Source organism: Maniola hyperantus, chromosome Z (assembly GCF_902806685.2).
Source record: "Maniola hyperantus chromosome Z, iAphHyp1.2, whole genome shotgun sequence".
In the NCBI taxonomy this organism is placed as follows: domain Eukaryota; kingdom Metazoa; phylum Arthropoda; class Insecta; order Lepidoptera; family Nymphalidae; genus Maniola; species Maniola hyperantus.
In genome coordinates this window covers 3,175,149-3,187,958 of record NC_048564.1, presented here as the reverse complement: position 1 = coordinate 3,187,958, position 12,810 = coordinate 3,175,149, and the positions used below count along the sequence as shown (strand labels likewise).

General features: G+C 35.9%; 1 protein-coding gene across 5 annotated transcripts in view; it reads left to right on the top strand.

The window, feature by feature from the left end:
• Not1 (CCR4-NOT transcription complex subunit 1) overlaps window positions 1–12,810 on the top strand; it is a 40,065-nt gene that overhangs the window by 23,955 nt on the left and 3,300 nt on the right. For 4 of the 5 annotated variants that reach the window (XM_069508872.1, XM_069508870.1, XM_069508871.1 and 1 more), the window contains 2 exons: window positions 6,793–6,919; window positions 12,330–12,458. In XM_069508872.1, coding sequence (XP_069364973.1) covers window positions 6,793–6,913 — 121 coding nt within the window. In that variant the 3' untranslated portion in view covers window positions 6,914–6,919; window positions 12,330–12,458. Of the gene's footprint in view, window positions 1–6,792; window positions 6,920–12,329; window positions 12,459–12,810 lie in introns of those variants that run through there. The other variant, XR_011238454.1, reaches the window with a different exon arrangement.

Sequence of the window (12,810 nt, the reverse complement as noted above, 5' to 3'; positions counted from 1 at the left end):
CAAACACAGTACACAGTACAAAACACAGAAACATGCAAAAAAAAGATAAGGATCACAAATTTCTTAGTCTATAAACAAAAACTTAGTACAAACTTTGTCTATAAACACACGGCTTTCCTGGCTTTAAAACATTGTGCGTTTTAAATGAGAAAATGATCGCCAAGGTACTTCGTAACTTGATTCTCGCCCTGTAGATACGTAAGTATCACTACATTCATAACTCTCTGGCTACTCTACGTACTACCCTTGAAGCTGTGTACTTGGGTCGCCAGCTTTCTTAATGGATGCAGCATCAAAGTTGTTGTGATGGTTTTCGCTCTGAACTTGAACAGGGCTCAGTGTTATCACCCACACCATTCACCCTGCATATCAATGGCATGTTGCATGACAACACCATCCATTGCTATGCGGATGGCAGTACAGGCGACGCCCTCTATGATGGTCATGCACAGCTTTCTCGCTCAGTGCTAGAGGAGTGCAAAGCCAAACTTGTGTCTGACGTAGAAGCATGCCTAGATAAAGTGTCAGAAAGGGGTTCACATAACCTTGTGTTATTTTACCCATCATGAACACAATTTCGTGCGTTTATCGCTAAGAAGACCCTTTTCACCATACCTCTTTCAGAACATTCTCCTAACACCTTCCAATTGGGATTCTTGGTGATCACATTTCGAACAAAGTCCAATTTTGGGATGACTTTGAAGGTAAAGCTGAATTAGCCTCCAAAAAGCTCGGGGTTCTTAACAGAGCAACTCGGTACTTAAGCCCGAGCTCTGGCTTCTTTGTTAAGCGCAAGTCCGGCTACATATTATGGAGTATTATCTCACTTTTAGGCCGGAGCACCCCACCAACTCCTTCCATTTGATCGAACTCAAAAACGGGCTTTCCATTTGTGGACTATCTTAAACTAACAACCTCGTTAGAAATCCTGGAGCACTGTAGGGACGTATGCTTCCTTTGCGTATTCTATTTGCCTTTATAATGGAGAGTGTTCCGAAGAGTTGTTTGACCTCATTCCATCCTTATTTTTCTACAATTGCACCCCACGCCACTGTAAGAAATTTCACCCTCACCATCGGGGTGCCTGGTGCACTTTGACCGCTCGTTGTGCCAGATCTTTTTCTCCACGCACATGCAAACTTTAGAAGCAACTTCCTTCGGTGGTGTTCCCAAATTCCTGATAGGCCGGCAACGCATTAGTGGTTCCTCTGGTGCTACAAATGTTCATGGACGGCGGCAATCACTTAACATTAGGTGACCCGCCTCGCCCGCTTATTTGCTTGCTGTTTTTATTTAAAAAAAAAATAGAATACTTACGTATGCTATGCTATACCTTGGTTTTTACTTTGTTTTGATATAATTTGTGCATTTGATAAGTGCTCACGACGCCATTTTAACGAATTAATAATATATTTTATTATAAAATATAAAAGTATGGGAACTGTCATTCTGTGATGCTTCCCTTCATTTAAGGCAAAATTACTACGAATCGTTTTATTTGGCAGTGTTTACTTTAGACACGCATACGTAACATATCTCTTTATATATTACATATATATACATATATTACATATATTATTATGAATTTAGGCTTATTTTATAGCCGGTACATACCACGATTGGATTTGGATTATCACCTCACATTCAGGGTGAGCAAGAACATGTACGCAAGGTAGGTACAATGGTCGCAAACTACCACCTGTACAGAACGGACCTCAGAGACCGGAGATACGTCTTTTGGAAGCCGTAAGGCAGATGGCCTATCTACGTTTTGTAAAAGGAGTATCTGATAGAATAGGTATATTGTTTAAAAAACAATATTACACCAATACCGTGTACTCCTCTACAAAAGTTTGCCCATTGATGCGATCTCCTTAGGATCGTTTGCCGAACCAGTGTTCGGGTAAATATAAAATCGACTGTAGATCTGGTAGCTATTGGTCACAAAAAGAAAGCCGTAGCAACTCGCGTATCGGAACATACTTAAAAAAATTAAATAATTTTTATTGTTTGAATAATTATTATGTATTTATGTAAAAGTAGTACATTATACATATTTGTATATGTATCTATCTACAAACATGTATTTTATCCTAACACTTATTATAATAAGTAAATATAATGCAGCATTAGTATGTACAACTTTTGTAGTTTATTTCATGGTTTATTCAACTAATCCGCATTGACACCATCTAGAACACAAATTGCCATTAGTTTAAAAAAATACTAACAATCCTTATAATATAAAAATCACATTATAACCAAACTAATTAAAGTAACGCTCAATCCCGTTCTTTCACCCCCTCAGCAAAGGTTGTCTCTGAAAGATCGCTTTTGCATTTGAAAATTAATAACTATTCTTTTATAGTGCTAGCATAACAAGTAATCCAATCTGATGTAAAGAAGAAGCAATATGTCGCCATATTGCTGTTTTCGTGTGAAGATTGGACTACTTCTTTTGCGCGCACTATATAGTATTAATCCTGTCACGCTGCTAAAAAGAACATAATATTAAACTTCAGTACTAAAGAGATATCTTAGAAGAGACACAAAAGTAAAAATTGTAGATTGTTAAACATGTCCTTATCTGCGCCACACTTTGGTACTGAATTTTAATAAATTTTTGCAGACTTCCGCGCATGTCGGTTTTTTGATAAGTTTTTTTTTGTCTTAATTTTTTCGGAAACCGTTTTTTTTTTAAACTTACCTATTCAAGAGAGATACGTTCAACTTTTATTTTTCCTAATTTGTTTTTTTTTTCAAAATACACACCCAATTATTTCTTTTTCAACATTCATTTTTTTGTCTGTCCATCCCTGTTAAAGCCGTGTTCTGTTGCAAACGCCGAAGACCGCGTCCGGCGTGACGAATGCTTAGGGTGACCAATCTTCTAAGATTATAATGTACAAACAAACAAACCTTGCTTGTTTTGCGTGCTTTGTTAAACACAGCAAGGATCGGTCGGCGTCGCATTTCCTAACCGTCTCAGTTTACCGTCTATTCGCTTAAGCTTCGCTTCGCTTTATTTCGCGCTGTCTAGTCACAGCTCGTTGTTGATTGGTCACCCTTATTTTGGTAATACACTATAGTGGTCTTTTTCTCATGCTTGACTGTGCGATAACAGACCACGACCTTACAGGCTTCGCTAGAAAATTTTGTTTTTGATGGTGACACAGCTTGGTGCACGCTTGTCTTTTACACAAATCACAAAAATGCACCATATCGACAGTGAAACGGCAACCGGTACTGGCTCAATTTTAACGAACGACGCAGTACCTACTTACTATTTAGTAATTAGGTACGTCGGCCAGTGTAAGTTCTCTAGCGAGTGTACGTACTTTTCCATTTTTTTTCTAACTTGCAGTTATCTATCTAGATAACTGCAAGACAGTTATCTATGGCACTGCGGAGTACGAAATAATGTAAAGTTAAATCGTCAAAAATTTGGAAAAAGTAGCACATGTTGCCAGTTCACCAATCGAAAATTTTCTGTGTATTATTCCCCAGTGTCATTTAAAGGTGATATCAGACGGTACATATGAGTGAACTAGCTTATCCCCGTGACTTCGTCCGCATGGATTACACAAATTTCTAATTTCTAATTTACTCCCTTAGGGGTTACATTTTCAATAATCTTTTCTTGGTGGATGTCTTCGTTATAATAGCTATCTGCATGCCACACTGCATGTTTATAGTTCAGTCAGTCAGTTGGTCGGTCAGTCAGTCATCGTTTTCTTTTACATTCGAGTGATTGTTTCATTTTGTTTGTCATTTTTGATTCATTTTGTGTTCAGGCGCTTCATTTTGAGTGAACGATTGACAGACGAAAGACAGAAATGAACAAAAAATTAACCGTCTAATATCACCTTAACAACCCCAAACCGTTTTTACAATGTGTTATTAGGGACGGTGCATGTGGTTTTTACTATTTAATGTTTAAACTCTTATTTAATATACTTTTACCCTCTAACAAATAAACCTGGAATAACGGCGGAATAGTTATACTCTGTTTTGTCTTTCTCTGTCATCAGTAATTTGACATTTGAAGGCAAAAGACAAAACAGAGTATAACTATTCCACCGCTATTGCAGGTTTATTTGTTAGAGGGTTAAAAATTAACTTTCAAAATTTTCTAAATTAACTAATTATTATTTACATCATCATAGCCTATAAAAGAATATCATAATTAAAATAAACATGAAGGGGTTTGTACCATCGACCATCATACAAGATATCTCAAACCGGTACAGTAAAAATTTGATATTTGTGTAAAAGTTAATGAAGGACAGTGCCATCATTATTTGGTCGAGAACACAAATCGTTGATTTTTAGGGTCCCGAACCTCAGGAGGAAAAAAGAAACCCTTATAGGATCACTGCGTTATCTGTCTGTCTGTCTGTTCGTCTGTCGGGTCTGGCAAAAAAAGCTATAGGGTACTTCCCGTTGACCTAGAATCATGAAATTTGGCAGATACGTAGCACAAGTAAATGAAATAAATCCGAAAATCGTGAATTTGTGGTTACATCATTAAGAAAAACCGGCCAAGTGCGAGTCAGGCTCGAACAATGAGGGTTCCGTACTACAGTCGTATTTTTTCGACATTTTGCACGATAATTCAAAAACTATGATGCATAAAAATAAATAAAAATCTGTTTTAAAATGCACAGATGAAGACCTTTCATATGATACCCCACTTGATACAGTCACTCACTTCGAAAGTTGAAAATACTAATTATTAGTTCATGACCACAATTTTTTTTTGCGTTATCTAACCCTAAATTGGCGGTTTTCAGATTTTTCCCCAAATGTCAGCTATAAGATCTACCTACCTGCCAAATTTCATGATTCTAGGTCAACGGGAAGTACCCTGTAGGTTTCTTGACAGACAGACGGACAGACAGACAGACAGACAACAAAGTGATCCTATAAGGGTTCCGTTTTTCCTTTTGAGGTACGGAACCGTAAAAATTAAAATGTGTTCGTGAACAAATAAATTAGTATTTTCAATTTTCAAAGTAAGATAACCACTAAGTGGCGTATCATTTGAAAGAGCTTTACTTGTACATTCTAAAACAGATTTTTATTTTTTTGTATGCATAATAGATTTTGATTTATCGTGCAAAATGTCGGTAAAAATACCCGTGTACGGAGCCCTCGGTGTTCGAATCTGACTCGCACTTGGCCGGTCAGTGGAATCAAATTCACGGTTTTATACGACTTGGACCATTTAAACTTTCTAATCGTGTACGCTGACATCAGAATGTCACGCGCATTATTTGGACTTTTTTTATTAAAAAATTTAATTTTAAAGTAAAATCGATGCTGATTTTCTATCGACAAAGATTTTAAAAAAATTAACCCATCTTAAACCACATGCACTAACCATTTTATAGCTCATTTCACACTACAGGATATAATATATATTATAGTCCAGTCAAAATAGACATTCAAGGTTACAATAACTGGCACAGAACTAAAAATTGGTACGAATGTTGGTAACACCAATATTGACCGGACTATAATATAATTTATTTCCCGTGTATTATGTTGTGCAACCTCTTTCAAAATTTTATTTTTGCATTAGGTCCTTATCTATGAAATTGCCGTTTTAATAGAAAAATCAAATGTAATTTTTAATGAAAAGTATATATTTAACCAAGCGAAGTATTCGCCACATATACACTTGCCATTTTAATGGAAGTTCATTGAGGCCTCTGCTACAGAAATCATGAGTACGAAAATCACAGACCTCTTAGAGGCGTTTTTCATCGCCTCATCGGATTTGAAATTTTTCCTGTAAAAAGTTACTCAAATCTCTATATATAAAAATGAATCGCTGAATGTGTTGCTAAGCGCAAATCTCGAGAACAGCTGAACAGATTTCGCTAGTTCTTTTTTTTACTCGTAGTAATCATTGAAGTACGAGGATGGTTCTTACGGAGAGAAGAATTTAAAAACACTTTTCTATATTCCCATACTAAAGATTCGTAATAATACTTAAAAGTCAATTTGAACTTTAATATCATACCATAAAGTGTTAGTGGAGGGGTTCCGGGAAGGCAAAACAAATGAGTGACGTGTTAGGCGGTACGAAGTTCGCCGGGTCAGCTAGTTCTTAAAAAAATGGAAATCAGTTGGAACAAGATCTGTTGAGTGATACTTTTCATTGCTTTCGAAGTTGATTCACTTTTTTTTGTTTTATTTTACGCTTTTCAGTGTCTCATTTTCTCACGGCTTAGGAGTGTAGTTACCCGCAACATGTTGGGATATGGGATTTTATTGATAACAATGACTTATACTAGGTACCTACACGGTACCTAGTGTAAGTCATTCACCACTACAAGATCAAGTCACCATCTCCGTTCATGAATCCTCACGGTTTATCAGTGCAGTCTCCCGTCCTCCCCCCTTTATCATTAGGATCTCTAGTATTAGGTACAGCGTGGGGCTTTTTATATTGGGATGGAATCGATCTTCAGATGATAACCCTGTTTTTTTCATACTTATTTGAAGGAATTATAAGTAGAATGAAAGATAGCGATCTTCAACCTCACATGAAAATCGGCAATTTCATTGGTAGGAACCTAATATGTGGTAATTTCATTTTTTTATATACAGTGTTGTGCACATAATTAAGAACGACTAAGACTAGACTTCCTACTTCATGGCAAACGTAGAAAACGGCTCGATAGTTTAATAAAACCATGAAGTACTAGGTAGGCGTTCTTAATTAGGTGCACAGCACTGTACATTGTAAAAATATATATTTCCTGATATTTTTTTTTATATCAGGAAATATAGACGCAAACGTAGGGTCCGCAAAATCTTCACTAAATTAACAACTGTAGCACATTTAATTGCAAGAAGCCTCAAATCTGCCAGATCAACCCTTGATACAATAACAGAGATTTAAATTTTGGTAAGAAATATGGTGGTGGTTTAATTTTTTTTTACAAAAAATATCTATATACATTGTTTTGCCATAATTAAGAACGGTAAGTAAGTACTACTTTGTTTATTTAATTCACCTATTGCAGCTTGGTGAATTAAGTATACTGATTAGTAGATTTGAATACCCTTTAGTATTTGAGAATAATTAACTGAGAGTTCTAAAAAAACCATAAGACCATTTTGCTTGATTTCCGCCTTATTCAAAATATCGGGCGGAATTGATTCCATTATTTTTATACTTCATTATTTAAATCCATACTTGAACCACTCATCAATACTTATAATAAAACTGTAACAGGTCAAATTCTGTACATTGAAGATATTTTGAAATTTTTTTTTCGAGGGCACTCTATAATCGATACTGAACCCAAAACTGTAATTTTTTTCATTTTTGTCTGTCTGTCTGTCTGTCTGTCTGTCTGTCTGTCTGTCTGTATCACGGCCGCGCATCACGCTGAAACTACTGAATGGATTCCAATGAAACTTGGTACGATTTGAGGTCATACTATGAGGAAGAATATAGGATACTTTTTATCCCGAAATTCAGCATGGTTCCCGTAGGAGAGGGGACGAAAGTTAAAATGTATACTGAGTTGTAATTCATTAACGCGTAGTCCGATTTCATTCATTCTTTTTTTGTTAGAAAGGGGATATTTTAAAGATTGTTCCGTAAATATTTCAAGGTCATCGGTTTTTAACCGACTGTCAAAAAGGAGGTGATTCTTTTTTCTACATCGATTTTTTCGAGGTTTCTGGCCCGATTTGCAAATTTTTTTTTAAATCAACAAAAAAAGTTTACGTCGTGGTCACATAAAAAATTCTGGATTCAACTCCTTAATCCTGATGCTGCAGGGTTACTGCCCGCCTGGGTTATCAAGATTCAGGAAGTGTTCATAGTGAATTCATATTGTAGGTACCAAGCAACGACTTTATTCTCAGACTTCAAGTCTCAACTCCTCAACCCTGATGATGTAGGGTACAGCACTCCTAAACTATAATGTTTCAGGAACGGCGGATGATGCAAAATTATTTTAGGTACCAAGCATAGGCTACATCACTGAACTTCGGATCCTAACTCCTCAATCCTGATGCTGCAAAGTACTGAAGTCCTAAATCGTGGGGATTTTAGAATTTCTGATAGTGAATTGATATTTTAAAAAAAATTATAAAATTTGAATCGACTGTTAGGCGAAACGAAGTTCGCAGGGTCAGCTAGTACTTAATATATATTAAAAAAAACTACAAACGAAAAACTTAATTTAAATGAGGTCTGTTCTATGTATTTCGCTAAAGTGCTAGAACTCAGAGCTGACTGACAGTATCCGCGCTTATGGGAAACGTAAACTGAAAAAAAAATTATCTACAAAACACACGAAATGTTTCTCCCTATATCCGTTATAGAATTTGAAACCATCCAACATCGGTTTCATTGCAAAGACAAAAATGCCAAGATGGTTTTAGACCAATAAAACAACGCCACACGCCAGGTATCCGCTAGTATAAATAAATTAAAGTACATACATAGTTACCAAACCCGTCATTTTGAAATTTGAATTAAGTTTTTCGTTTGTAGTATTTCTCTTTTACTTTGAATATGATCAGTTCAAGTAAGGACTAAAATAATTCAACATTTTGAATATACCGCCCAATATTTTGAAAGAAGCGGAAATCGCACAGTCTTTTAATTTTTTTAGAACTCAGTTAATTATCACCCAGGTGAATCAAGTCTATGGCATCCGCCAAATTTAGAACACTACTCGTTAGTTTTGACTACATTTGCCACGAAGGTAGTCGTTCTTAATTATGTGCACATCAGCAAAATGTCTGGGAGTACAGTACGCGGCCGAAAGAAATGCACATATATCGACCTTTAGAAGGCGACAGCAGATTTGTAGAGCATTGTCCCTGTCGTTGAGACAACGTCATACGCGAAAACGTCATATTATCAATATGAGCGACAGAGTCAAGGCTCTTCAAAGCCGAAATTTCATTCTAAAGGCCGATGTACATTAGTTTCTGTCGGGTACTGTAAATAAATTGCGGCCGAGAACGAGGCGAAGTCATAAATCTTAAACTTATATGCATAGGTCGTAAACCATACAGTCTGAAACACACCAATTCGAACGTGAGTCTTAATCGAAAAAAAAATTGATTTAATGGGGGAAAAAGTTATTAAACATTAAAAAGAATATAAATCAATAGTTTTTCTTTCATGGTACAAAAATTATTTAATTTTTTCCGAAATTCCCATCCACTTAACAACGCGACCTATGTCAGTGTAGATCACTCGATTAGCCGTATTGGAATATGTACATACTGTTATTTCGTTTGTGTCCGCCGCCGCGGGTATCGTTTCCATACTAAAGTGCTCGTTTACCTATCATAATTAAATTACCGGGAAATTAATTAGCGGGAAGTACCTTATTGATTTCTTGACAGACACGACAGACAGACAGGCAGCAAAGTTGTAGAGGTACTGAAGCCTAAAAAGAAAAATAAATAAAAGAGATTATTGAAAAATAAATACAAAAAATAAAAAATAAACATTTTAAAAAGATCTTTAAAAAATAGAAAATAAGTAAGAATATTAGTAAAATCGCGTAATTCGTGTAAGAAAAAAATAGTAATTAGTCAGAATATTAATAAAATCGTTTATCGTGTAAAAAAAAGTAGTAACAAGTCAGAATATTAATAGAATCGTTTTTCGGGGCTTTGGAGCTGCTTCTACATAAGAGCTTTCATATACAACGTTAGTTTTAGTTTAAGTAAAACCTGAAAGTAGTTTGTTCAGAGACAGTAACAGAATCGATTCCAATCATTTTTACACTGTGTTATATTTTCCAAAATAAAAATACTTTAAAATCCTGCAAGTTTGGACACTAGTTGAATAATCGCATGCACCAGCTGATTCAAGCCGCACAAGCGGGAGCGCGCACGACCGACGCCAGCGTCCCGTTCGCTCACAGCCGCTCGCTTGGTGTGACCATGTTTTTGCGAGGACAACTACTCGACAAACTTCGTAATTTTTATTTTTTCTTTGAAATTTTGTATACGACACGTGTTTCGGTTTTTACTTATACTCAAACTAACGTTGTATAATTATATACACGGTGAAATTTTAATTTTTAGACCCTAGTCTTAAAATATAAAAAAATTGTTTCGAAAAATTCACGAACCAGTAGTAAGTAGTGCCCCCAGCGGTTGTTACGTGGCGCTCGGCCACTACTATAGATTCGACTTTGTGTCAACATAGTTTTTTATCCAAAATAAAAAGTGCCTAGTTTTCCAAAACAAGCAAGTGTAGTCGATAGTGGCGATTCATTTAGCCACGGCTCTAAAACCCTAAAATTTCATCGTATATAGCCATATTCTCCCTCCTGCAAGGCGCCATTTAATGTTTTTACCATTAGCGGGAAGTGGGGCAGATTAATAGAGAAAAATTCAAATGACAAATATTATTCAATATGTTTTTTGTTTTTCTATGCATAGCCAATATTATAAGTACATATTATAATTACAATAAAATAAAATAAACTGATTAAATAAGGAAATAAAAATTTGTAACGTTTTAAGTATTAAACGGGATTTGTATCATTCTGCCCCACCGGCGACGGGGCAATATTATATCACTTGAGTACTATAACATGAACTGAAAATGGGTAAAATTTGATATAAGTGGAAAGTATTTTTAGATATTAATAAAATTTGTTAAAAAATGGTCCAAACTCCGTTTGCAAACTTCTTGCAGCGCTTTTTGCTTGCAGGCTGTCTGAGGCTAACTAAGTTATCGACTATATTTTCAGGCTATGTTAGTTATTGCATTGAAACGTACGTATTGATAATGAGCCCCGGACTTATTGTAGCCGAAGTGACATTTTCAATTAATCTATAGGTTAAAACTGATCCACGTAAATTAATTTTAAAAAATGCATCAAGAATAGCTAATATAAATATTTGTAATATTTTTACTTTCTGCATTATTTTTTACTTAGATGCACTCAAAACACGTGTACAGGTGTTAAAATACAAAACTAATTGCATGTTGCCGATGTCGCCACTCTTGCACATGTTAAGGCGTTTTAGCGTCGTGCGCGAAATATCTTTGGTGTATTAATGTGCCCCTTGCATATAACTGCCCAACTTCCCCCATATACCATTTATTTTGTGTTCTCAATGTTTCATCTGTGTTATAACCTTTTTATCTTTTATGGGGTGGGTACTTCCGCGCGTATCTGTCAAGAAAGGAGTTGCTAACAAACTAATGTTAATTAAAAGTGTATTAGACTTTTTTATGTAATATTCTGCCAATCCGCACTTCTCATTCTGAGAGGAGACCCGTACTCAGTAGTGGACCGGCAATGGGATGATGATGAATTGACATCTTGGCATACGCGCTGCAGTACCAACTCTAAAAGCATAATGTTTTATTTATGAAAACAAATTATTGTCAAATAATTTACATTCTTTACATTTCAAATAATATCTTAGGTCCAATTTACATTGGTCAAGGGTTTAGCGAAGGTACATTGGTGTAAACAAGTCAGACAGTAGCTAGTCAGCTTGGTTTGCAAACTGCCGTGCAACTAGGTCCGAATAGAATTGTTTTCTATTTTTTGTGGCGAGTGCACCGCTCGCTCGCCTGCTAAGTTCCCGCGCGCCTCTTAGCGTAAATAGTTAAATTTAGTATATTCAACAGTGTTACAAGTGACCGGCAAAAGTACAGCGTGTATTGTATGCGATATTTTAAGCAAAAAAACGTCCGAGACCATAATAGTGCAGTTCCACACGTAAGCCACTAATGTCTATGAAACTGCACAAATCCGTCGTATTAAATTAAAAAGTCATGTTTTGGTTTAATTATTTGGTATAACACTTCTTCTATCTGCTCCATAATAATGAATATAATTTGGCACAAAATCGCGCGTATTTTTTGTCGTTGTTCGTCTATTTCGACAGAAAAACCCACTTGGGTCGTTGTAGTATAAACAGTCATTGCCCAAGTCTTGGCCACTTGCCGCTGTACTTAATATTTGCTACTGGCCACTATCTTTGACCAATGTAAATCAAGCGCAACAATGACAATAAAATGATAGCCTTCTCAAATAGGGTCTTGGACTATGGACTATAGTAATAAAGTCGTTTACGGATTATGACGTCATTATTTACCTTCCGTACAGCATGAAGTTCATGTTAAAAATAAATAAAAATCATGTTTTTTTAAATTATTTTCTTTAATAATAAATTCTAGCCCCATAAACTACCGCCATACAAAAAATCACTTCATGTTATTACTACAGTCCAAGGCCTTATTCTAAATCAGTGCTTCTTAGAAAAATTTTATACTTATATGATATTATAACAGCTTTCTGTTACGATAGGTTGTTTGCGTCTGTCGCACGATCATGCATAGCTGAGAAATCGGGAGGGGCCGAACGAGAACTGACCGAGTAGCGTCAAGCCCTATGGGAGTCTGTCCGGCAGAAGCAAATGGCTTTTGCCGAGACAGGTAAGTAAATATGAAGTCTTTCCTCTTTTCAACTTTCAACCAAGTCCAACATGCATTTTCACACTACTCGCTTGACAATGCCTTAGACCTGTTATCTAAAGGTAAAGTACGTCATAACATTTTTATGTTTTAGCCGGGTTGTAATGTTGCACTGAAATCCATTACGCCTTAAAGTATGTAATGTAATTTGAATTTAGAACATCTCGCATCCGATGCAAATTCTGTTCCTTACAAGTAGTTTTAAATTCATCAACTAATGCTGTCTCGCTTCGACGTATGATGGCGTCCCTCTCACTCGGGTGATTTATATTTTGCTTTCTCTTTTTGTTGAGTAAAGTGAGAGATGATGTAAT